This window comes from Cordyceps javanica, chromosome 3, assembly GCF_051103115.1.
Source record: "Cordyceps javanica chromosome 3, complete sequence".
Classification (NCBI taxonomy): domain Eukaryota; kingdom Fungi; phylum Ascomycota; class Sordariomycetes; order Hypocreales; family Cordycipitaceae; genus Cordyceps; species Cordyceps javanica.
The window spans coordinates 3,310,329-3,333,840 of NC_139297.1; the positions used below are offsets into that span (position 1 = coordinate 3,310,329).

Consider the following 23,512-nt stretch of genomic DNA (forward strand, 5'->3'; position numbering starts at 1 on the left):
CGCCGCTTGTTGCCACAGACAACGGGACTACTTGTCCAGCAACCCCCAATGAACAACACCACTGTCCAGGTTTTGCCTTTTTCTACCTCGGGCAACACTTCATCGCCACCTCGCCGCACACTGGTTTTTCTGCCCGTTTGGCATCTCTCTCTGCTGCGCAGAAGATTCTTCTTGTCGCCCAGAGGACAAATATTTCCTCCTTTCCCGCTCTTCATTCGAGCAGGCTGCCAGCTCCTGCACATTATTGACCCGTGTGCTTTAGCGTTCATTGTCTCAGGTCTCTTTCAACGAGAGCTGCACATCGACTGGGCACGCTAATTGTAGCTGCCAATTTGAAATTCCAGAACTATTCCCTACCGGACTAGCATCTCACCCCTTCACAGCAGGACATTTTGCTCACCATGGCCGACGCCGATGACTATCTCCAAGAGGGGTTCAACCCGCGCAGCGTCACCATTCCGCGTTTGCGATCCATCCTTGTTACACACAACATTGATTATCCATCCACGGCAAAGAAAACGCAGCTCGTCGCTCTGGTTGAAGAACATATTCTGCCCCGTGTTCCAAAGCTCCGAGCTGAGCGTGCTCGAGCGAAGCGCTCTAGTCTCGGCATCGTCAATGCCGGCAGTGCGCAGGATAATGGCCTCTGGGATGACGATGAGCTCTCGCCTCCCCGCCCTACCTCTCGACGTTCCAAGTCTCCGCGCAAGAGTTCTGCGCGCATCAAGGTTGAGGAAGAAGAGCCTGCCACACCCATGTTTCGCAACGAGCCAAAGCGCAGCTCCCGGGCATCGCGCTCCGTGAGCAGGCAACTCTCTCACGGCCCTGAGGATGACGCCCACCTCTACGCTGCATCCACCTCTTCTCGTCGATCCAGTCGTCGAACTGTTACTCCTCAGATAAAGCTGGAGCCTGAGCCCGAGCCCGAGCCGGAACCCCTCTATGAGGAGGAGGAAGAGGAATCCGAAGATTCCGATGAGGACGATATCGAAGCCGAGGAAACACAGTACGACGAAGAGCCAAGCGTCTTTACTGACGATAACCCCTTCCAAGGTGGAAGCTCTCCCCCGCCCATGCAAACGCCGAGTCGCCGACGAACTGTGAGTGTCGAACCTGTAAAGAGCGCAAAATCTGTTCAGCGTCGCACAGCAGCTGGTACAGAATCTACCCGCGTTTCCAGACGATTTGAGATGGCGACGCCACCTCGCCGCTACAAAACCCCGGACCATCTGCTTGAGCCGGGCGAGGAGTTTACTCCAGACGAGCAGCTAGAGCTCGAAGATGAAGCAGCTGACGGCGACATGGCAGCTGCACGTCGATACGCCGTGGTCAAGCAGAAGCGCCGCGGCAATATCAAGACGCCCTTTTTTGTACTCATGATGGCACTCTTTGGTGCCTACCTTGCCTGGTTTCGACAGGAGAAGATGGCTGTTGGATATTGTGGCCTGGGCCGGCCTGCGAAACAAGTCATCCCTCCTGAAATCCCGGTTCCAGATGTTCTCATGCCTTTCATCGAACCCGAGTGTGAGACGTGTCCCCAGCACGCCTTTTGCTACGAGGACTTCACCGTTCGTTGCCAGGATGATTTTATCCTAAAGCCGCACCCTCTAGCACTTGGTGGAGTTGTGCCGCTACCACCAACTTGCGAGCCTGACAGCGAGAAGGCTCGACGAGTGCAGGCTGTTGCTGACAAGGCTATTGAGGAACTAAGGGATCGCCGCGCAAAATACGAATGCGGAGAGTTAACCAACGAAGCTGGCGAGCAAGAAGACTCCCCCACAATTGCTGAGGAAGAGCTCAAGGCTACCGTTAGTCAAAAGCGCAACAAACGCATGAATAGTCAAGAGTTTGACGAGCTTTGGGAAGCCGCCATTGGCGAGATAACTGGCCGAGATGAAGTGGAGGTTCAAACGACCGCGCCTGAGTAAGTTGCCCAGTTTTTTACATGTTTCCGCTGTCTTGCCTTGTAGAATTCAGTGTCCCGAAAAGTCAACGTTCTGACCAGGTCCACTAATCAGATACCAACCTGATCCTACAGATCGCCCGATTCCCGAGGTGTTTCAAACACCAGACTATCGTCCACCTCTCTCGCTCGCCTTCCGTTCCGCTGTGCGATCAAGCGATCCATCCGCAGCGGACTGGCAAGATATCGACTCCCAATTGGACTTTTGAGTATGCTTGTCCTTGGTGTTCTGTATCTTAAAGCTAGCTATCGCAAGCATCTAGCTACCTCGGCTCAGATTCCGGCCCTCGTGGACACCGTTCTGGGAAGACTGGCAAATCAGAAGGAGCTCGGCGATGAGGATCTAGACGAACCATACCTGTTCCTGCCGAATTTGCGAGACGACGTTCTCCGCTCCGTTCACTCGCTGGCCGAGAGAGACCGCATTTGGCAGCGCGTACGAGTCGTGGTAGAGCAGAATAGCAACGTTCGCACAAGCCAGAGAGAAGGCCGCAGCGGTGAGGTTGGTCGCGCGTGGGAATGGATTGGCCCCAGCAAAGGTGAGGGCGCGAGACGGCGACGCAGCGGGCGGGTCTCGTTGGCACCGTCAGACATGAGCGCAGAGACGCCCGAGTCGAAATTAGGCGTCGAAGTAAAAAAATGGGATGAGCCGAGGCCTATATACTAATTGAATAGCACCTGGTCTGTGTTTGCTTGGCCAGGAATGTACATTTGTATGATTGTATTACTGTAATGCTTCTACCTTGTTTCCATATTTATTCTTCCAATTTATCATTTATCGCGCACAAGCGCATTAATAATTGTACCAATGACGAATGTATTGACTAGGTCTTCGGCTCATATGGTTCGATCTCGCTATCGGGCGCATGGCGAAGTCAGTTATACACCCTTGACCACACTACATTCACTCCAGCAAACGTCAAATTATTATAAGGGAGACTAAAGTCTCATTGTATTGCTAATGCACAAGTGTTGTTATATGCACAAAGGGTGTTGTGACAAAGGGAATAGGTGGACCTTGAATTCTATTCTAGACGAGCCGCTTATTGGGCCTTGGAGCTGACAATCTCTGGAAGAAAAGAATATTAGTTGGCTAGCCCTCATAAAATGTTCTGCGCAATGGACACATACTCTCGACGTCAGCAACGCTCTGCTGCAGAATCTGCTGCAGAACCTTGGGGTTCTCAAGCTCCTTCTGGACCTTGGCGATGATGGACTGAGCAAGCTCCTTCTGCTGGCGCTGCTTGACCTGGCCCTCGTAACGGACCCAGGAGTCAAGGACAGTCTTGGCCTCGGCGGCAAGTGCAGTCTTCTGCTCGAGCTCAAAAGCCTGGGCTTCGAGCTTGGCGGTTTCCTACAACACACGTGCGCAGTCAGCAATTCCGTTTCATCCCGACGTTTGACTACCCATCGCAATTCGACTCCAAACTTTGCGATTCCTTTTCCCATCGCTTACCTTGGAAACCTCGAACATGGCCTTGGTGATGTCAACGACGCCGCTCATCTGTTTGACGTCCTCGATACGGGTCTTGACAGCCTCGGTGTGGTCGGCGCGGGCCGAGTTGAGGATATTCTTGATCTTCTCGTTCTGGCTCTGGGCCCATTCCTTGTAAGCCGGGCCTCCGTACTTGATCAGACCACCCCAGACGGAGAGCAGGCAGACGGCGATGACGGTCTCCTCGTTCATGACGTAGTACTCGCTGCTCAGGGCGTAGATGCTCAGGCCGGCGCCGGAGCTCAGGATGGCCGTCTTGCTCAGCAGGCTACTTCCGGGGAGGCTGTCGAGGATGCTCTGCGCCTTCTTCTTGGGCTCCTCGGCCGGCACATTGCTCGCGTGGCGGGCGGCCGCGAGGGCAGGGAGGGCTCGGCGGGCGACGGTAGGTCGGAGGTAAGGAGCAGCGCCTGCGCGAACGGGGGGAGAGTCCCCCCCGAGGGGGTTAGTATCGCGGCCAATTGGGCTCGGAAAAGTCGGTGCATGCGCGAATTGACATACCGGCAGCGCTTCGCGCCAAGCGGGAGGCCATTGTGAGATAATTTCGACGGGGGGGTATGGGGTAAACGTGTCGATGATCGGGAGCTTTGTATGAGGTTGAGGTTTTATCGCGCTAACTTCTCGGGATGCTGAGGAGGATCACGTGATGTCACTGATGTTTATCCATAACGCTATGGGTTTCAACTGCGGATTGCAGCTCTACTCCAGCGACTTTAGCCGATTCTTTCCCGTACCCGACCCCATCTTTGTACCCTCATCGCTGATTGGCCCCTGGCAAAATGCCTACTAAAGATTAGCATGAAATTTTGGCTTATCGATTGAACATTTTCAAGCCAGCTTCCTATATATCATTATTGCAGTCGCTTTTTTTTTTCGTGATCTTTCGAAAACCTACCACGAGACAAGGTCCAATTTCTGAAGTCAAGCGTGCAAGGAAAGGATTTACTGGTGATTTCGGACTGTCCAGCTGCGAAACTCGCCATGGCTCCTACTAGCCAGGCAAGCAGTATCAAGCGCAAACGCAGCGCTCCCGCTGAAAAGATGACCAAGCGCCAGCGTCTTCCCTCCAGTGAAGATGAGGAAGATCCGAATGCTGCCATTCTACTCATGGAGCAGGGAATTCTCGAGTCCAAGAAGAACTACAACGACATTGCCGTTCTTCTCAAAAAGGCTACGAGCTTCGCGTCTGGCAACCCGGAGGCCATCTTCGCCACAGTTGCCCTGTGTCGTATCTTTATGAGACTGCTGGCACAAGGCTCCCTTGTGTCTAGAAAATCACTTTCGGAAAAGGATCAGGTTGTCGTTGGATGGTTGCGAGACCAGTTTGGCCAATTCAAGGACGCACTGCTGGATCTGCTCAGTGAAGACGATGTTGCGGCCACTGCTCTCACACTTTGCATGCGAACGCTAAAAGCAGAGGGCGAATATCTCAGAGATAAGTCTGATTATGCATTTCCTCGCGACTTTTTGGGGAAGGTTGTCAAGAATATCATTGCGAGTGAGAACGAGGACATTCGCAAGCTCTACATAGAAGAATATGCCGAGCAGTATGATGACATTCGTTACTATACATTTGCCGCTGTTACGTGAGTACTCACAAATGCTTAGGCGTTTCCTATACTAACCGTGCAAATCAGATCCGCTATCAAAGATCTGTCGGAGGACAAGGGCGATCTCAAATCGAGGCTCTTCGAAAGCGCCTTCGCTTTGCTCTCTGTACTAGACGGTGTGCCGGAATCAGCAGACGAGTTGGAGGACTTTTACATTCACAAGCCGGAAAAGAAGTCGCATTACTTGCGACAGCCAAATCAACACAAGAGGCAAGGCCAGGATGCGTGGCTTGCTCTGATGAATCTTGTCGAAACCAACGATCAACGCAAGCGCTTGCTAGCGCTTATTTCAGATGTCATCGCGCCGTGGTTTTCTAAGCCAGAGATGCTTTCAGACTTTCTCACAAGCTCTTACGATGCGAGCGGATCTATTGCATTGCTAGCCTTGTCTGGTGTCTTCTACCTTATCCGAGAGCGCAATCTCGACTACCCTTCATTCTATCCCAAGCTGTACTCGCTCCTCAACAGTCAGATTCTGCACTCAAAATACCGGGCGCGCTTCTTTCGACTTTTGGACACATTTCTCAGCTCAACGCATTTGCCCGTCGCCCTCGTCGCCAGCTTTTTGAAGCGACTTGCTCGCCTGTCGCTGAACGCGCCTCCAAGCGCTGTGGCCTTTGTCATTCCCTGGATATACAATATGCTCAAGAAGCACCCGTTGTGTACCTTCATGCTCCATAGAGAAACGACTGATGACGAAGCAAAGAAGGAGCTCCGGGAGCACGGCATGGAAGACCCTTTTTTGGCCGACGAAAGCGACCCGATGAAGACAAATGCCATTGACAGCAGTTTTTGGGAGCTTGTCCAGATGCAGTCGCACTACCACCCCAACGTCGCCACGATTGCAAAGATTGTATCTGAGCAGTTCACCAAGCACTCATATAACATGGAGGATTTCTTGGATCACTCATATGCCAGTTTACTGGAGGCTGAGATGGGCAAGGACGTGAAGAAGGCGCCCGTTGTCGAGTTCCACATTCCAAAGAAAGTGTTTCTGCCGCAGGAAGGGGCCTCTGGAGTCCCTGATAATCTCATGGTTAAACTCTGGGATTTCGAAACTGTCGAGGCTTGGTGGCTGTAAAGGTAAGAGCGAAAGAGAACCAGAAAAGTGTATTTGGCAGGGGCATTAGCGGCATTGCGTGCATAATATCTGGAGTTCATTCTGTGCGGGGTAATGTTTTGTATATACACCGGGCGTATCTTTTATTCAATCCATAAATGTGAGACTTCTGTGGTGAACAAAGCTATTTCAAAATTCACGATCCCCTCCTACGTCTGCTTTTCCTGGGCCCGGTTGCCATCAAGCCCAGTCTTGATTTCTGTATGCACCTCGCTCATCACATGACTCTTGACAAATATGCACGAAATTACACTGACAGCACTGAGCGCAGTGTACAGATACCAGATGTGGCGGATACTGTCCGAAAATGCTTCCTGTACTGCACTCTGGTGCTCTGGATTTTTAATGGTTGCCACCATGAGCACATTTGCGCCGGCATCACTACCTTTGAAGGCATCGGTAAGGTTTGCAGGGAGTCCAGCAGCGACCAGACGTGACTGCTGCGCGTTCATCCCGTTTTGGAAGAGCACGCCACCGGCAACAACCGCTACAGAGGCTGACATGCTTCGAATGAAGCCAAAGGTAGCCGTCGCGGCGGCCGTCTGCCCGCTGGAGACGTTTGCCTGAAGTGCCAGTAGCGGCGGGAAGAAGAGCAGACCCATGCCGAAGCCAACGACGACTTGGTAGGCAATGATTCTGGCGAGAGATGACGAGCTGTCAAAGTTGATAAAGAGGCCGATGCCTAGGAGCACAAGGACACATCCGAGGCGGATGATTTCAATGTATCGACCCGTCTTGTGAATGACGAATCCGACGACGCCACTCATAAGAGAAGAACTAATCACGATTGGGAGAAACAGTACGCCAGAGTGCAGAGGAGAAGCGAGCCTTGTGGCTTGAAAGTACAACGGCAGGAACCAGCCTCCTCCGGTAACAACAGCGGCGTGACAAAAGTTGATGATGAATATGGCCGAGTTGTGTGCCTTTTTGAATATGTCCAGAGGCATGAGGGGCATCTTGGCGAAGCGGGCCTCGCAGTAAATGAAGAGCGGCATCGTGACGATGCCGAAGACCAGCAGGCAAATGACTTGCACAGAGTTCCAGGCAAACGTCACGCCGCCGAGATTGAGGCCGATGAGCAGCATCAGGGCGATTCCGAGCACGCACACGGTGCCGCCCCAATCAATCGCCTTGACGCCGACCATGGTGGAGGTGCGCGGGTTGTGCACGTCGAGGAAGAGGACGAGCACGATGAAGGCGAAGCCGGTGAGGGGCAGGTTGATCCAGAAGATCCAGCGCCAAGAAAGACTCTGCGTCAAGGCACCGCCGAGGATGGGGCCTACCGTGCCCGCGACTGTCCAGACAATCTCAAGCAGGCCGAGGAAGAGGCTCCGGCGTCTGCATCGTACGTCAGTTAGATTCAAGGACACGGCAGCAAAACGAAGACGGTATGAGGCATAATCAATGTTCCTGTATCGCGGCACAGTTGTATTGCAGAACGTACCTGACGCTGAAAATGTCAGAAATGATGATGTTGACCATTTGCAGCATGCCGCCTCCGGCTGTGCCCTGGATGGCCCGCCCCGCGATCAGCATGGGCATATTGACCGCCGTCGCGCAGACGATGGAGCTTCCGAAGAAGAGCACCAGGGCGGAGAGCAGGACGGGCTTGCGGCCCCAAATGTCGGACAGGTTAGCCCAGACGGTCGACGCCGCCGCGTAGCCGAGCATGTACGCGCTCCCGATCCAGACGTAGCCCGCCGCCGAGCGCAGGTCCGACGATATGGTGGGGAGCACCGTAGAGACGATGGAGCTGTCGAGGGCGGAGCAGAAGAGGACGAGCTACGTCGTCGTCGTCAGCGCAAGAAGCGGCCGCCGCGGTTTGAAAAGGGCCCCCGGCATGGAGGTGCGGTGCGTTTTTTGTACGTACCGCCAATGCCATCATGACGAAGAAGACGCGCAAGGTGCTGCGTCCCTCCATGGATGGCGCCTCGTCCATGGTCATGGCCTGCATCGGCCCATCCGCGTCCAGTGCCGGGTCGCCGGCCTGGCTGAGAGGCTCGGTCTGGTTCATGATGGTTATCTAGGAAAGTTGTCAGGATCTATGAGGATAACTGCGCAGCGACAATAGCGTGCTCGAGGGGGAGGGGACAAGAACTTTGACTCGACGCACGCTTTGAACACGATTAGGACCCGCTCGTCACAGCCTTGTCGTTTGTGGCATTGATCATTGGATCCGGGGAGCGAAACTGGAGAAAATCTGGGGTCAGGCGATTGCTACTTTATTAATACGAACGCTAACAGCTTTCAACTACTACTAGGAGCCAGGGGCGAAAGTACGCAGCGGAATGCTGTGGTTGTGATTTTGATACATGGTTCCCGGTTGATACATAATTCGGAAAAGGTCAAAGGGCCTTGTTTCTCAACTTTTTCATCTCTAGCGAAAGACTAGAATCATTGAGTAGCTTCCATATGCCAAAGTCCGACGCGGCAACCGAAATAACTCAAGACCCCCTCCATCGCAACTCCATCCAGCGTGGGCAGCGCCGGTTGGGTGCTTGCGGTGAGGGAGTTGCGCTGTAGAAGCCGCTGGGATTCTGTTCATTACACGAAGAGGAGCATCACACGAAGTTTCGCACTTCGAATTATTTCTCATGTTGTCTTTCCACATTGTTGCGTCAGTAAGCCGCCTGACCTCGCGCCCTCTCGGTGACACAGCCCTTTGTAAGTCGCTGATCCCCAGATCGCTTGAATTTATGCCGTCAGCACGTAATCGGTCATATTGAAAGGGGATGGAACGACTTTGTTCACAAACAGCCCTCCGTCGGCATCAACACCCCCATCAGCGTCAAGTTCGATGATGTCGGTCACGAGAACTTCTCGGTCCTAATCACGGTGGGGAATCAAAATGACCGAATATAACAGCAAAGTTGTCAACGTAACTAAAGTGGTCATTTTTTGGATGAATGTGTTGAAAAGAGACCTGAGCCTCCGTACCGTACTAAGCTGAATGTGCAAATTTTGTGAGCCCTACAGCTGTAGGCAAAGCTGTAATCGTCCACCAGTTTTACACTTCCGAGAAGCTTCCCTGTCGCCTCTAATAAGCCTCATATTCGAATTTAGAGTGGAATGTCGGGACACGTAGGATGTACAGGATGGCTATTGCATGCAAGTATTGGTTCAGAGTTTCAGAGCCACAGGGAATGATGTCTCAGTGTGTGATTCAGATGTCATTGCTGGCTCAATGGAGCAGCTGCAGCAGCAACCGTAAATCGTAATGCGGGAATCTTACTGGTCTGGTGACAGTCAAGGACAAAATAGTTCGGGTGGCAATGGCCAAGCTACGATATGGGGGGCGTCGTCACCTTGCAATAAGAACCTAATCTTTTACAATAGAAACGTAGACGCACTCAATCACTGACTGGCCTGGCTGAACACCGGAGCGTGATAAGCCAGTCATCTAGTATGCTCTTAAAAGTACCCTTCGCTCCGAGACGGAAGAGACATCACGATACAGACCCTGTGGACGATCTTGGAATATGATTATTCGTCGAGCATCATACTTGGGAGTTCCTTGGATACTACTCTTACTTTACTGAGAATTTCCGTCTGAGAGATGATGTAAACCTCGGTGAAGAGTGGGCGATGCGCTCACGGTTTTCTGGGGACTTGCCTCGATCAGTCACTGTCACTGTCACACGACGGGACTGGGTACTCGAGGCAGCGATTGGTACAAAACAAGATATTGACCTAAGTCCGCCCATGTTTATTTTGCGAATCTTGTCCGTCCGTAACCTGCATGTAAAAAAAAGGTCGCTTGCGTCGTGTACAAAAAGAAAGAAAAAGGCAAAATGCTAGTGTTGAGGCGGAGGGGCGGGGTGGCGACGACGGCGACTTTCACGCGTGCTCTCATAATCTAGTATATAGAAGAACAGCTCTCATATGAAACAATTAGGAATCATGACCTCCATCATGTAGGAAAAGTAGTCGAGTTACAAGAACCATAGAAAGGCGTTGATGTTGTAAAATGAGAACCTAGTGTTGTCTAGGGTAACAGCTAACCGACAAACGGTAGCAGGATATCTTTGATCCATTTGCCAGGCCTCATATGAAAGGACGGCGATTTGAGCCGGTGAGCGATGAATGAAGACTATCACAAACTAATTAGGCAATGCAGCGCATGCAAGCCATACCCCGCATGACAGAGGGAGCCTAGTGACATGCGTCGCCTTGAAAGTCTTCGGGCATGGTCCAAGCCATACAGGTGGACTAATTTGTGAAGGATATAACCCGAAACATAGACGAAAATGATCGAAAGAAATAGTCCATCTTGTTCATGGCAAGAGTACGCTGCTCAAAAACGAGCGAGCGTCAATGCATTGCTCCCCGGCCAATGGCGCATCAGCCAGGTGCCCTCCGCGGACGAGCAGCCCAACGTTGCCGGAGACTATATCCGGCAGTTTTTGACGCCCCGCGAGATTGAGATTACAGAGACTGAAGCCACTGACATTGTCTCCAAGACGACCAGCGGCGCATGGAAAGCAAAGGAAGTGGCGTTGGCATTCTGCCATCGCGCGGCGCTGGGCCATCAACTCGTACGCACCGTGCTGCACACAAACCAGCAGCGAGGCTCTGACCAGTAGTAGGTCGCTTGTCTCGACGAAATCTTTTTTGCTGCCGCGATTTCCGACGCCGAAGAACTGGATGATTATTTTGCAGAGCACGGGAAACCGCGAGGGCCTCTTCACGGGCTGCCTGTAAGCTTAAAGAACCAATTCCATGTCAGGGGAGTTGAGACGACCATGGGATATGTCGGATGGATCGGCACATTCCAGGGAAAGAAGGGCACAGGGAAGGAAAAAGTGTTTGAAAGTGAGCTAGTGCGAGAGTTGAGAAATCTCGGAGCGGTGCTCTTCTGCAAAACGACCCTCTCTCAGGCCGTCTTCACCTTTGAGCCGCTGAACAACATTTGGGGATACACATACAGCCCCCTGAACAGAAAACTGTTGACGGGAGGCAGCTCGAGCGGCGAGGCTGCGCTCATTGCGATGCGTGGGAGTCCACTGGGCATTGGGACAGACTATGCGGGCAGCATCCGGGTACCTGCTTGCCTGAACGGCTTATACGGCTTGCGTCCGTCTTCGGGCCGCTTGCCGTATCAGGGCGTCGCGAACAGCAATGAAGGCCACAACATCATGAACTCGGTCGTCGGTCCAATGTCCACGTCGGTTGGCTCTTTGCGTCTCGCGTTGCAGGCGATCCTGAGCCAGCAGCCTTGGCTGCACGACCCGCTTGTCGCGGAGATTCCGTGGCGCGCCGACGATTGCACGTCAGGTAGGAAGATTTCTTTTGGCATACTGAGAGAGGACACCGAGGTGTCACTTCACCCAGCCGTCAGTCGTGCCCTTGACCTGGTGGTGGCCGCTATCGAAGCTCAAGGCCACGAGGTTATCGAATGGAGGCCGCCGCTACACGCAGAGATGTACCAGTTGAAGGAGGAAGTAAGTGTATGTGACGGCGGCCACAATATTCATGGGGATCTACGTCTATCTGGCGAACCCCCCGTGTCACGCATACCCATGACGTTTGGGACCGAGCCAAAGGAGCCGAAGAATGCAGTACAGATAGCGGAGCTGCATATTCGAAAGCGTGAGTATCAAAAGGAATACATGGAGTACTGGAATAGCACAGCGAAAGTGACGTCCACCGGCAGACCAGTCGACGCTTTCCTCTCGCCACTGATTCCGTTTACGGGTATGCGGCCAGGATGGAACAGGTTCACAGGTAGGATTCGATGCAAGGCTGCCGCTATTTTCGAGAATCAGATGAGGAAGGCAATAGTGGCTAATGCTGAGCCTTCATGCAGTCAACTCATCCATTGTCAACGTCTTGGATTACGCGGCGTGCGCATTTCCCGTCACTGTTGCGGACAAGACTGTTGATGTGAAGGATACCAACTACAAGGCGCGAAGCGAACGTGACGGCTATAATGCTGCAATGTGTACGCGCTGATGCCCTCTCCTTGCTAAACGGGAACGTTTCATTAATCTAGTGCGAGTGTACGCGCGGTAGTCGACGCAGAGCTATACGATGGCGCACCGGTCGGACTGCAGCTGGTGGGAAGACGGCTACAGGAGGAAAAGGTCCTGGCATTGACAGAATTGGTAGTTGGAGGCCTGTCCAAGAGGATGGCTTGAGGCAGGATTCGGAGCGTCCCGGTAGTGGTGGGCAGATTTTGGGTTGGTGAGAGAGTTTGGCTGTGTTGCATGCAAGGCTGATGTGTTCTATTTAGCTCTGTCGGGGATGACGGATACCTGGAACGAAGAAGGCGGCAAGTGGTGGTTTCAGACAGAACAAGTTGCCATCCCAGACACTGTAATCGCTAGATTGATTAGCAGGGCGTCGATGCGTTATTAGGTCTGAGACGGTCCAGGTGTAGCATCGGCGACATGGCAGCGCAGGAAACCCGGCGCCAGTCTGTGGGCGGGTTGATGTTGACGTGGGCAGGGGTCCGTGCGAGACGTTGGGTCAGATACGCGGATATTTATAGTGATAAGGCAACCAAGCAATGGATTGCAACGATTTGATGATGTGTTTGTCTGGCGGGTGGTTTGATGGATGGTTTGACGATGGTGGTGAGTTGCGCAGAGAGCCGGCCGGAGTCTACTGGTAAGCAGGTGTGGGTCGTAGGTTGATACAGGTACCTGGCATCCTGGGTCACGCCCACGACACGGATTGCTTACCTATAGTACCTACCTACCTACCTAGGTACCTAGCAACTCCCATGGCTATAGTTAGCAGGTAGCTAGGTGTTCCGTTAGGCGTTGCAAAGACTGACAAGGACCCGCCGCCACATAGCCCATTTCTGCACCTTTAATTGACTGTAGTTGTTCTCTTGCAGATTCGAGACAATGGAAAGACGAGTCAAAAATCTTAATTTGTTTTTTCAGAGTCAGAGGATAAATATGTGGCGTTTGGCCTTGGCCTTGCCAGATTACTTTACCGATTACGGAGTGCAACTTAGTACATAGTACTTGACTGTGTGCGGCGAGTGACATCACCAACTACCTGCCTTGACCCACGTTCTGCAAAGTGCCTTGGCATTTGGCAGCTCAATGAATTCTTCAACCACTCCAGTGCTCAAGACCACCGCTAAATATTCGAGGTACTGCATACGACTAGTGCTAATCGAGCAAGACTAGCACCGCTTCGGCGGTCCCATCGCCACCACCACTTCTCTCCAACTCTAATCCCACCGGCCCAGCAAGAATTTGACTTCTCATCATCTCTTTTCGCCCTCGCGCAACAAACAACGAAAATCTCTCTGCCGACGACGGTCGCTACACCGTATGTCTACTTCGAGAGACGGACTTTTAGAGTCTGATCTGTCGAGGCTGGGCACTTCGGTTTGATACCTGACCATCGGAGCATCAGACGGAATCGCTGCATCCTCCAACCAATACCCGCGATAAGGCCCCCATCATCCAACCACGCGCGATACGCTCCTCGCCCCCCTCTCTGGCCCGGCCCTCAGCACGCGCATCGGCTCCCTTCCCTTCAGCATGGAGAGCAATCGCTTCAGGCCCCTGGGAGACGCCAACCGAGACGCCAACCGCCCCGCGCCGACGTCTGCGCCTGCGCCTGCTCCCGCCACTGTTGCCGGCGCAGAGTCATCCACCACCGCAAAGCCTGGCCGAGCTTCTCGTAAACGAAAAGGCCACCGCGGCGGCAAGAAGAAGAGGTCGCGTCGCAAGAGCTTTGCTCTTCTACACGGCGATAGCCACGACGAAACCGATAGGGCCTCCTCTGCCGGCGGCTTCTACAACCACCCCCGGGGAAATGTCAGTGCCGGTAGCATCGACAGCGAGATTCTGCTAGATCATAGGTCCGCCTCGCCTCCGTCCTCATTAGCCGCCTTCCACCTTCCGTGGCAACTAACATGACATAGAGAGCATACGCCGTTGCGAGTACGGAGACCTTCGACCGTTGCGCCGGACCGGTTCCAGAATCCCCTCCCAAGTGCCAGCAGTAGACTGCGCTCTGTACACACGCACCACAGCAGCGACAGATCCGGTCCTGTTACTCCATGGGACGAGACGGCACCCTTGCTCTCTGATTCTGGTCGGCTCGGTGCCACTGGTTCCTCTAGCTATGGTGGTGCTGATACCAGAACGCAGAAGAGCAAAAGCCGTAGATCGTCCAACGTATCATCCACGACCAAACTGGCGGCTGCATTTGGAAGAAAAGACCCCTATCATGTAAACAATCCGCCCTCCGTTCCTGGCTCTCCAACCTTCGGCACACTCAATCACCACAGTGATATGACATTTGGCGATGTGATGCTGCGAGACGAAATGGCCATGCGAAACGGTAGCCCCAAACGCGCTACTGTCGGCGACGACGCACCCTACTTCAACGATGAGGAAGGACACCGCCACGATGGCAGTCGTACCCCACACCCCGATGCCGAGGCTGATGTCTGCTTTCCTACCCATGACATGTCTGAGCTCGGTGATGACGAAGCTCCCACTCGTGGCGATGGCGTCCAGCAAAAAAGTCGCCGACGCCGACGGCAGTGGCCAGATTTGTCTGTCCTCGAGGAGTGGAGGCAGTTTGAAAAGGAGGACAGGAGCGAGGAACGCAGAGCTAAGAGGATTACGGAACCTCAACTTATCAATGGCCGACTACGCCCCGTGCGCAAAGGTTGGTTCCAGACCGATGAAGAGGTTCCGTACCGCTTCACCTACTTCAACGAAGAATTTCAGAGCACAATCCACAGCCACACCATATCAGAGCTTGTGCAGCCTGGAGGGACCTTTCGCGAGCTCTTCATTCCCGACCACCGTATCCTCTCCGATGACGAGTCCGATTCCGGCGACGATACCATGTCTATGCCGTCGCGAGCGCTTCATGTGCCTGCCGGACTTGACCTCGACTCTCGCCGCTCCACCCGCCAGCCATCTGTATCCGAGTCCGCTCGTGGAGCCTTCTCTCCGCCTCGATTTGCGCCAATGGCACAGGCGCAGCCTCTGGTAGATGTGTCTACCCGCGAAAGCTCTAGGGCGCCGTCCGTCAGGGCACCAATGGGTACTGCAAACGGGCTTCGTAATTCAGAAAGTACCATGTTCAAACCGCTGCCGGAGCCTCTCGATCTGACGCCCAAGCCGGAAAGGCCGATCCGGTACGGAGACCGGCCGGTGTGGTGGCTTAATGTCGTCTGCCCTACGGAGGAAGAGATGAAGGTCATCTCCAAAGCGTTTGGCATTCACCCGCTCACTGCCGAAGACATCATGGTGCAAGAGGCGCGCGAGAAGGTTGAGCTCTTTCGCCACTACTACTTTGTCAATTACCGTACCTTTGATCAGGACATCAATAGCGAGAGCTTTCTGGAGCCTGTCAACATGTACGTGGTCGTTTTCCGCGAGGGTGTTCTCAGCTTCCAATTCTCTATGACGCCGCACCCGGCCAATGTGCGGCGACGCATCCGCCAGCTGCGCGACTACCTGCTGCTGTCGTCGGACTGGATCTCCTATGCCATCATTGACGACATTACCGACGTCTTTCAGCCCCTTATTCAAAATATCGAGGAAGAGGTTGATGACATCGACGAGGCCATCTTGCGTCTGCACTCGCCCCTGGAAAACGCCGACGAGAAGAACAAGGATGATGCTGCTACTATTACTGAGGCAAGCGGCGACATGCTCAGGCGCGTGGGCGACTGCCGAAAGCGCGTCATGAGCCTGTACAGGCTCCTTGGCAACAAGGCCGACGTCATCAAGGGCTTTGCTAAGCGCTGCAACGAGCGCTGGGAAGTAGCTCCCAAGTCGGAGATTGGGCTGTATCTTGGTGATATCCAAGATCATATTGTGACCATGACCTCCAACCTGAGTCACTACGAAAAGTATGTTTCAAAAGAATAATTGCTCATCCGGTAATTACTGGGAGGAGTGTTAGTCTGTGTGTCTTTACTTGCTAACCTATCTGCTTTTTTGTGCTGTAGAATTCTGGCCCGCGCCCACGGCAACTACCTCGCGCAAATCAACATTCGCATGAATGAGCGCCAGGAGCAGACGGCCGACGTCCTCGGCCGCCTCAGCGTCATCGGCACCATCGTGCTCCCCATGAACATCATCACCGGCCTCTGGGGTATGAACGTCTGGGTTCCCGGCCAGGAGAACGAGGGCGACCTGCAGTGGTTCATGTTCATCACGGCCGGCTTGTTGTGCTTTGGCCTAGCGTGCTATCTCCTTGCCAAGCGCGTGTATAAAATTGTCTAAACAAAAGTACAAGACAAACTATCATTTTCACTGCAATTTGCTGTTCGTTTTGGATGAATGCTTCTTTTTGAGGGGAGAACCCCCCTCCCTCTTCTCTTCTGTGCATCTGGTGAATTCCATGGAGTATTTTTCTTTGACCGAGAGTGACAAACTGCTTCTTTTTTTTCTTTTGTCTTCTTTCTTCGACGTTGCAGAAACAAGCTTCGGCAGCGCAACACTCAGGATGACGGGGATTTCACGGCGAATTCGTTATGACTTTATTCTTCTTTGATTTTACTGTTTTACCATGCTAGCAAAAGCTGAGCATTCTGTGCCATCTTCAGATAGCTAGTGCATCAACGGCCACAACATGATCTCCTGTTACATTAGCGACTCATAGAATTACGATATAAAAATTAACGTCTCATGCACAACATGTCCTCCAGACGGCATCACTTCACCGACAAGAAAAAAGTCCATTAGTAGCTATTGCCAAGTTGTTTTGCCGTTGTTCTTTACCCAGAAGAAACCTGTCACACATCTCGAGAGATACCACCCTACTGGTCTTCAACTTTTCTGCTCACTGCTAGTAATCAAACGCCGAAACACCATAACATCAATGGGGCCCTCTTGTCCAAGATATACTCTCCATTTTCAATGTTTTTCCCATAAATGCACCATATAAATCATCGCCTTCCTTGGCCGACGAAGGCTGCTCGAAGCGCCATGACTTGTTGTCGTTCCGACTCGGGTAGCATGTCGATCTGGGCCTGGGGGAGCTCCATGAGCGCACGCATGAGGCCATCCGTGTCCTGGCCTCCAACGGCGGCGGGCGTGGGACCGGGCGCAGCAAAAGGCATGCCAGCAGCCACCGGCGGTGTGTTAGTCGCGGGTGCTTGCGGGTAGCCACCGACGCCGTAGCTCGCAGGGGGCTGCTGCTGCGCGGCAGGAGCAGGCGCGCCCGGCTCAACAACCGACTGAATTGCCTCGGGTGACACCAGGCCCATGAGCAGCAGCGCCTGGAACACAGCGTACGAGAGCTGCGGCGCCTGCTGTAGCAGCTCCGCGGCGCGCTGGGGATCTGACGTCGCTAGTGTTTTCATCTGCGTCAGGATATCGAGGAGCTGCGCCGGCGGCAGCGTGTTGAGCGTTCGCGAGATGGCGTCTGTGCAAGTCAGACCTGGCGGGATGTCTTTGCCGGGGGGCAGCGGCGGCAGTGATGATGGCTGGGCCACGTGTGAAGAAGCTCCGTTGGACGTGGTGGCCGCACTCTGTAAACACACATTTGGTTAGCTCTTTGCTTTTCCCATATCGGAGTGAGCTCGCAGCAGAATTCGTTCACTGACAGGTGTGTAGTCGTCGTCGGCAGCCTTTTGCTCGTGAGAAAAGTCAACGCGGAGCTTTCGGCCCATGATTTCGTAGTCGTTTAGGTTACGGACGGCCGAAGAGGCAGAGTCTAAGCAACAGGGGCCAAATGTCAGATTTGGGACCAGCGGGACGGGCAAGTGGTGCGCACTGCGGGTGTCGTACCTGTGTCTGGGTACTCGGCAAAGCCGAAGCCCTTGGGGCGGCCTGTCTCGGAGTCGTAGACGAGGCGGAAACGCTCAACCTTGCCGGCGTCGCTGAAGATGTCGGTTATTTGCTCCTCGGATAGCCCTGTACACGTGGTGAGGTTAGATCAGCTCAATGGGAGTGACCTCGACAGCTGCGACAACCACGCCAAACGGACCATATGGGATGTTGCCAACGAAGACAACGCGCGAAGGTGGTCGCGTCGACATTTTTCTCTCTCTTTTTTCCTCGGCGTCAAGTGTGAAGAAGGCGCGTGTCTGAGACTGCGGCAGTGACAAGTCAAGGTAACCAGGATGGCAGGCAGTGGATTTCGAAAAGGCACGCAGACCTGTTTGGTGTCGCGCGTTTGGTCCTCCGGTCGTTGCGGCGGCTGTATCGAGTTTGCTGTGCGCAACCAAAATTCGGGATATGCGAGAATGTTTCGGATGTTATCGCTTGGTATTTGGAAGCCTGGATTACGGAACCACGACAGATAGTCGAGGAAAGCGAAAGCCTCTTTAGTGATTGAGTGTCGTTGATATACCAAGTAGCTTTGGCGGTTGGAAGCTTCAGGCTCTGCTGTGTGCCTACCGGCGATTTGCCGCCTACAGCTGGCAGACAGAGACCCCACTCACTCGCTCTATGAGAAGGGTGCTCATCAATAGTGGTACACCGGAGATTTCTGATTAGTGAGTGTCAAGTTGTTTGTCCGTCGTCTTTGCGTATATCTTGTTTTCTTTGAATGATCTGTGGTGCGCTTTTAATTCTTCCTTGTCCTCTCTTCCTACTGATATAGCCCGCCTAGTCGTATCTCGACACAAATCTAAGTATACCTTGCATGATATCTCTGTAGCCCTGTGATTTGGTAAGGCGAGTGCGTCCAGTCAATTCGAGAATAACGGCGTCCATTGCTTAGTAGTAGACTGCTCCCCCTTCCTGTCCTAGTTACTTTTTCATTTGCTCTTGGTCAATCTCCCCATGCTCGCGTGCTGCATCAAGTTGCCTCGCGCTTGGGTACTGTATTTTGGAGCACAAACACGACGCCACCCATTATTTTGATATCGAGCTCGTGGCAATCCGGCCATAAACATTTCGGGAGACCGGAAGCATGCCACATGCGTTAAACAGCTGAGCCATCCTGAAATAGCATCTACGCGACCACAATACCATGGCCCATTTGGAGGAATTTGCCATCACTCATGCTGGGGAAGCTGTTGTGATGACTAAGCGATGACACCCCAAAATGGAAACTCAGGACAACGCAGTGGAATGGACCCGTGGCAGCAGCGCCTTGTACTTGCGACTGTGGCCTTTAATAGCGACTCTCATCACCTTAACATCAGCCACGTCTCGACGCCCTTACTCCAACCATTGCCACTCTCCATGACTCTGGCGTCCGAGGTCAATTGATTCGATTTCTTGCCAGCCATCGCTGGATTTCCCGCCGGCACTGTCATTCTTTGACTTTTCTTTGGCAATAGTCCTCCACATCGCGTATCTAGATCGAGATCCTCCCTTCGGAGCGTCATCCAAGATGCCCGCCAAGTCGAGATTTACAAAGCTCGACGCTTTCACCAAGACGGTCGACGAGGCTCGAATTAGAACAACTAGCGGTGGAGTGGTAACTATCGTTTCCCTCCTCGTGGTGCTGTTTCTGGTCTGGGGAGAATGGGCCGACTACAGAACCGTCGTCATCCGCCCTGAGCTCGTCGTCGACCAGGGACGAGGTGAGTGGTGCAGATAGAACCGGCGTTACCTGTGAATTGGGGCTACTGACACCGGTGAACCGCAGGCGAGCGCATGGATATCCATCTCAACATTACATTCCCCCGCATGCCCTGCGAGCTACTGACCCTCGATGTCATGGACGTGTCTGGCGAGCAGCAACACGGTGTCGCGCACGGCGTGCACAAGGTCCGCCTTCGTCCCGAAGCTGAAGGCGGCGGCGTCATCGACGTCAGCTCTCTGGACCTGCACAACGATGCAGCTGAACACCTGGATCCTAGCTACTGCGGAGACTGTGGTGGCGCGCCTGCCCCAAGCAATGTTAAGAAGTCTGGCTGCTGCAACACGTGCGAGGAAATCCGCGAGGCCTACGCCCAGGTGTCGTGGGCGTTTGGCGATGGCAAAGCCTTTGAGCAGTGCGAGCGTGAGCACTATGCTGAGCGTCTGGAGCAGCAGCGACACGAGGGCTGCCGCATCGACGGCCTCTTGCAAGTGAATAAGGTCGTGGGCAACTTTCACCTGGCCCCCGGCCGCAGCTTCAGCAACGGCAACATGCATGTCCACGATTTGAAGAATTACTGGGAGACGACGGATGACAAGAAACACGATTTCACGCACCACATCCACCACCTGAGATTCGGCCCCCAGCTGCCAGAGGCCGTGGTTAAGAAGCTGGGCAAAGACGCGACGCCCTGGACCAATCACCACGCCAACCCGCTGGACAACACAAAGCAGCTGACAAACGACCCCAATTACAACTTTATGTACTTTGTCAAGATCGTGCCGACGTCGTTTCTTCCTCTGGGCTGGGAGAAGATGGCACGCACGATGAACGCGGATGGTAGCGTGGAGACGCACCAATACTCTGTGACTAGCCACAAGAGAAGTCTCACTGGTGGCGACGACTCCGCCGAGGGCCACGCCGAACGTCTTCACTCTCGCGGCGGCATCCCGGGTGTCTTCTTTTCCTATGTAGGTCAAGACGCTATAAGTATCATGGACGAACATGGATCTAACGGTTTACAGGACATTTCGCCCATGAAGGTGATCAACCGAGAAGAGAAGGGCAAGAGCTTCCTGGGATTCATCGCTGGTCTCTGTGCCGTCGTTGGCGGTACTTTGACGGTTGCCGCTGCCGTGGACCGTGGCCTGTTTGAGGGTACGGTGAGACTGAAGAAGATTCGATCTAAGAAACTGTAAAAGTCGTAACAGCGGAAGCGTTTTTTTTTTCTCTTTGGGTACACTGTCGGAGACAGAGTTGTTGTAGCATTCTGATGTTTTTGGCGTTTTGTTTATTCTTGGCACGACGGGGTCTTTTTTTCCACAGGTGAGACGTATATCAAAATTTGAGGACTGAAGGGAGAGGTGAGGGAAGTGAGTTTCGCAGCGACGAGTGTAACCTGCCATATTGTTGATGGATGGGAAGCCGGAGCTGGACAGGCATGCAAAGTGCCTGGTTTAGATGGTGGATGGGTTGCTATTGTAGCCATGAATTTTTAGTAACAGTTTACCAGTGCAACCGTTACATTTGCGAGCTGGCCAGGAACGGAAAAGCAAGATTAACCTTTGAGGAGTGTCGTGTCGTGACAGGGGGGGGGGGGGGGGGGGGGGGGGGGGGGGGGACAAAAGAAAAAGACAAAAAAAAAAAAAACGACGACCCTTGACTCCCCCGTGTGTTTGTACTGATATTGACTGGGTAATTGCGTGTTGGGGAGTGGTAAGGGAAGGAGCTTGTTTCACGGGTAGCCCAATACTCTCTTTGCTTTTTCTCTGCCTTTTTTTCTTCTCATGTCGTTTGGACGTGCATACTTCTGCTTGTGCATGTGAGTGTATGCAGGTACATGCAGGTACAAGAGACAAGACGCCGAGTGCTTCTTGTAAAGTTGCGCATGACTGATGCGAGAGCATCCCAAACGGGTGGCGTATAAACGAAACTTGGCAGGACCAACAAAAAAAACAAGCAAAAGTCAAAACAAGGAATCGCAAAGCAATAAGCATGTTTTGCAAAGCTGCAATTGGAAATCTCTTGACTGCAAAGGTATGACATGTGTATTACCTTTGGCTCAATGTGGGGAGGACAATGAGACGTTCAGGGGTGCTGCTGGCTGGCTTGGCAGGGTGTCGGCGCAGGTTGCGTACTGGTAGGTACTTAGACGGTTGACAGGTAGGCAGTTGAGAAGCAGGCATATGTGCGGGGTAAGTAGACATTATTGAGAAAGCAAGCGATTTATACAATCTACCAAACGAACCCTCTATATTCTCTCGCCACGTTGAATCATTGGGGCTGTTCTGCGAGGCTGTGTGGGTGTGGCGTTGGGTTGTAGAGTAATGATTTTCTAGTTCACTTGTAAGGCTGCATGGCGCATGAGCAGGGGCGACCCAAACGCGCGGTCCAGAGTGCATAATCGAGTACTTGCACTTTGGGTCGCTGGGTGTGGTCAAAGACGTAGGGGTACTCATAGAGTGAGCTTGCTTGTATCAGTAGCTGCTGCATGATGCCTGGCCACTATGAATGCCTGCCTGGGTTAGTGTGAGTCGCCCTGGAGGGAGGAACCCAAAGGAGTTGAGTCGGGTATTATACTTAATTTAGTTGGTACGTGATACGGATACAGAGCCTGTATTAACCCGTAAAATGAGCACCACTTGGTGGGATGATATGCGGAAGACGGCGTACGGAGTCGACCGCGACGGGTAGAAATCGGATAGGGGAAGGGGGGATTCTGGCTTCTACGATGGTTAGGGCGGGAAATACGAGGCCCCAGACGCGTTTGACGACCTTGCCTTTTTTTTTTTTTTTTTTTTTGCTTTTCCCCCTCATCGGTGTTTGAGCTACTTTTAGCACAATACGTAGCAGAGATAATAAATAGATATCAGTACTCAGTACACGCAAGGTGGCGAGTGGCAAGGTGGCAAAGAGACGAAGCCAAGGGCCGGATTCTATTTATTGTTGACTGAGTAGTTCAATACCGTGGGCTATTATACGGGATTGGACTGGTAAGTAGGGAGGAGGGACCCTTTTTTTTCCGGGGCCGTAGGGGTAGAGTATCAGTAGCACCATGAGATTGAGATGAGCAAACCCCCGTCGGTGCTATTTATTATTAGTAGGTTATTAATAGGTTGCAGGTGGAGGAGGACGAGGAGGAAAGAAGAAGGATGAGGAGGAAGGGGGGTGATATGAGTGCTGTGAGTGCCTCTCGTTGTGCTGGCTTTGGCTACAGAGCAGTCTGTAAGAGAGGGATAAATGCAGCAAAAGTTTGGCAAGTACGGATACTCCGTACGCAGGTCAAGTTCAGGGCATGCATAAGATAGATAGACCAGACTCTTAAAGGGGGAAAAGCATGGCGAGGCCGCATGAAAAAGACGTGCACGCGACTTGGCAACGATCCAAGTGCTGGTTTTCTTTTTCTTTTTTCTTTCTTCTTTTTGTTTTTGCTGAAGAAAGAAGCAGGTTTCTGTCTCCGTACTAGAATGTACTGAGTAATAAATAAGTAATGACCGGTGATGGTTGGGAGGCTGGCTGGCTGGTTGGATGACGAGCAGGAACCGTCACAGGTCGCTGTGGGGCTGCTGGAACGCATAGGCCGCCCGTTGACCACCGCCACAGGGCGCCTTCAGTCTGAGTGGTGGGAGGGCCAACTGAACTGACAAGACAAGTACTTAACTACGGATGCGGACGAGGCAGAATGTACTTTTGGTTCATACATGGGAGACACAGGGTCCCCGTTACTTGCCATTATTGGCTTGCCTAGAAACTTATTCAGCTAACCAAGGTGGAATACACACATACCAATTTGAGTTAGCTACCGGCTGCGAGTCACTGTCCTCGGGCTCCCCCCTCTCTCACTCACTGGCTGG

The 23,512-nt window shown here is 53.1% G+C and overlaps 8 protein-coding genes across 8 annotated transcripts; 5 read left to right on the top strand and 3 right to left on the bottom strand.

The window, feature by feature from the left end:
* Window positions 1-401: 401 nt before the first annotated feature.
* V2A60_005198 (Man1-Src1p-C-terminal domain-containing protein) lies at window positions 402-2,630 on the top strand (the record flags this gene model as incomplete). Its single annotated transcript, XM_083256511.1, has 2 exons — window positions 402-1,924; window positions 2,039-2,630. 2 exons carry the CDS (start codon window positions 402-404, stop codon window positions 2,628-2,630), a joined length of 2,115 nt encoding a protein of 704 aa, XP_083112637.1.
* A 376-nt stretch (window positions 2,631-3,006) lies between these two features.
* On the bottom strand, window positions 3,007-3,987 carry V2A60_005199 (F1F0 ATP synthase subunit 4; the record flags this gene model as incomplete). The annotated part of the gene is made up of 4 exons (XM_083256512.1): window positions 3,007-3,032; window positions 3,095-3,317; window positions 3,420-3,865; window positions 3,957-3,987. The coding sequence occupies 4 exons, from the start codon at window positions 3,985-3,987 to the stop codon at window positions 3,007-3,009; spliced, it is 726 nt and encodes a 241-aa protein (XP_083112638.1).
* Window positions 3,988-4,436: 449 nt separating this feature from the next.
* On the top strand, window positions 4,437-6,146 carry V2A60_005200 (ribosome biosynthesis protein NOC4; the record flags this gene model as incomplete). The annotated part of the gene is made up of 2 exons (XM_083256513.1): window positions 4,437-5,041; window positions 5,093-6,146. 2 exons carry the CDS (start codon window positions 4,437-4,439, stop codon window positions 6,144-6,146), a joined length of 1,659 nt encoding a protein of 552 aa, XP_083112639.1.
* A 188-nt stretch (window positions 6,147-6,334) lies between these two features.
* Window positions 6,335-8,199, bottom strand: V2A60_005201 (MDR family MFS transporter; the record flags this gene model as incomplete). Its single annotated transcript, XM_083256514.1, has 3 exons — window positions 6,335-7,523; window positions 7,630-7,967; window positions 8,056-8,199. The coding sequence occupies 3 exons, from the start codon at window positions 8,197-8,199 to the stop codon at window positions 6,335-6,337; spliced, it is 1,671 nt and encodes a 556-aa protein (XP_083112640.1).
* Window positions 8,200-10,432: 2,233 nt separating this feature from the next.
* On the top strand, window positions 10,433-12,322 carry V2A60_005202 (amidase signature domain-containing protein; the record flags this gene model as incomplete). Its single annotated transcript, XM_083256515.1, has 4 exons — window positions 10,433-10,720; window positions 10,772-11,879; window positions 11,992-12,126; window positions 12,198-12,322. 4 exons carry the CDS (start codon window positions 10,433-10,435, stop codon window positions 12,320-12,322), a joined length of 1,656 nt encoding a protein of 551 aa, XP_083112641.1.
* A 1,365-nt stretch (window positions 12,323-13,687) lies between these two features.
* On the top strand, window positions 13,688-16,402 carry V2A60_005203 (magnesium transporter CorA family protein; the record flags this gene model as incomplete). Its single annotated transcript, XM_083256516.1, has 3 exons — window positions 13,688-14,010; window positions 14,074-16,026; window positions 16,126-16,402. The coding sequence occupies 3 exons, from the start codon at window positions 13,688-13,690 to the stop codon at window positions 16,400-16,402; spliced, it is 2,553 nt and encodes an 850-aa protein (XP_083112642.1).
* A 665-nt stretch (window positions 16,403-17,067) lies between these two features.
* Window positions 17,068-18,162, bottom strand: V2A60_005204 (hinge domain of cleavage stimulation factor subunit 2-domain-containing protein; the record flags this gene model as incomplete). The annotated part of the gene is made up of 4 exons (XM_083256517.1): window positions 17,068-17,652; window positions 17,728-17,837; window positions 17,912-18,037; window positions 18,111-18,162. 4 exons carry the CDS (start codon window positions 18,160-18,162, stop codon window positions 17,068-17,070), a joined length of 873 nt encoding a protein of 290 aa, XP_083112643.1.
* Window positions 18,163-19,466: 1,304 nt separating this feature from the next.
* Window positions 19,467-20,857, top strand: V2A60_005205 (retrograde cargo receptor ERV46; the record flags this gene model as incomplete). The annotated part of the gene is made up of 3 exons (XM_083256518.1): window positions 19,467-19,659; window positions 19,725-20,629; window positions 20,684-20,857. 3 exons carry the CDS (start codon window positions 19,467-19,469, stop codon window positions 20,855-20,857), a joined length of 1,272 nt encoding a protein of 423 aa, XP_083112644.1.
* Window positions 20,858-23,512: the final 2,655 nt, after the last annotated feature.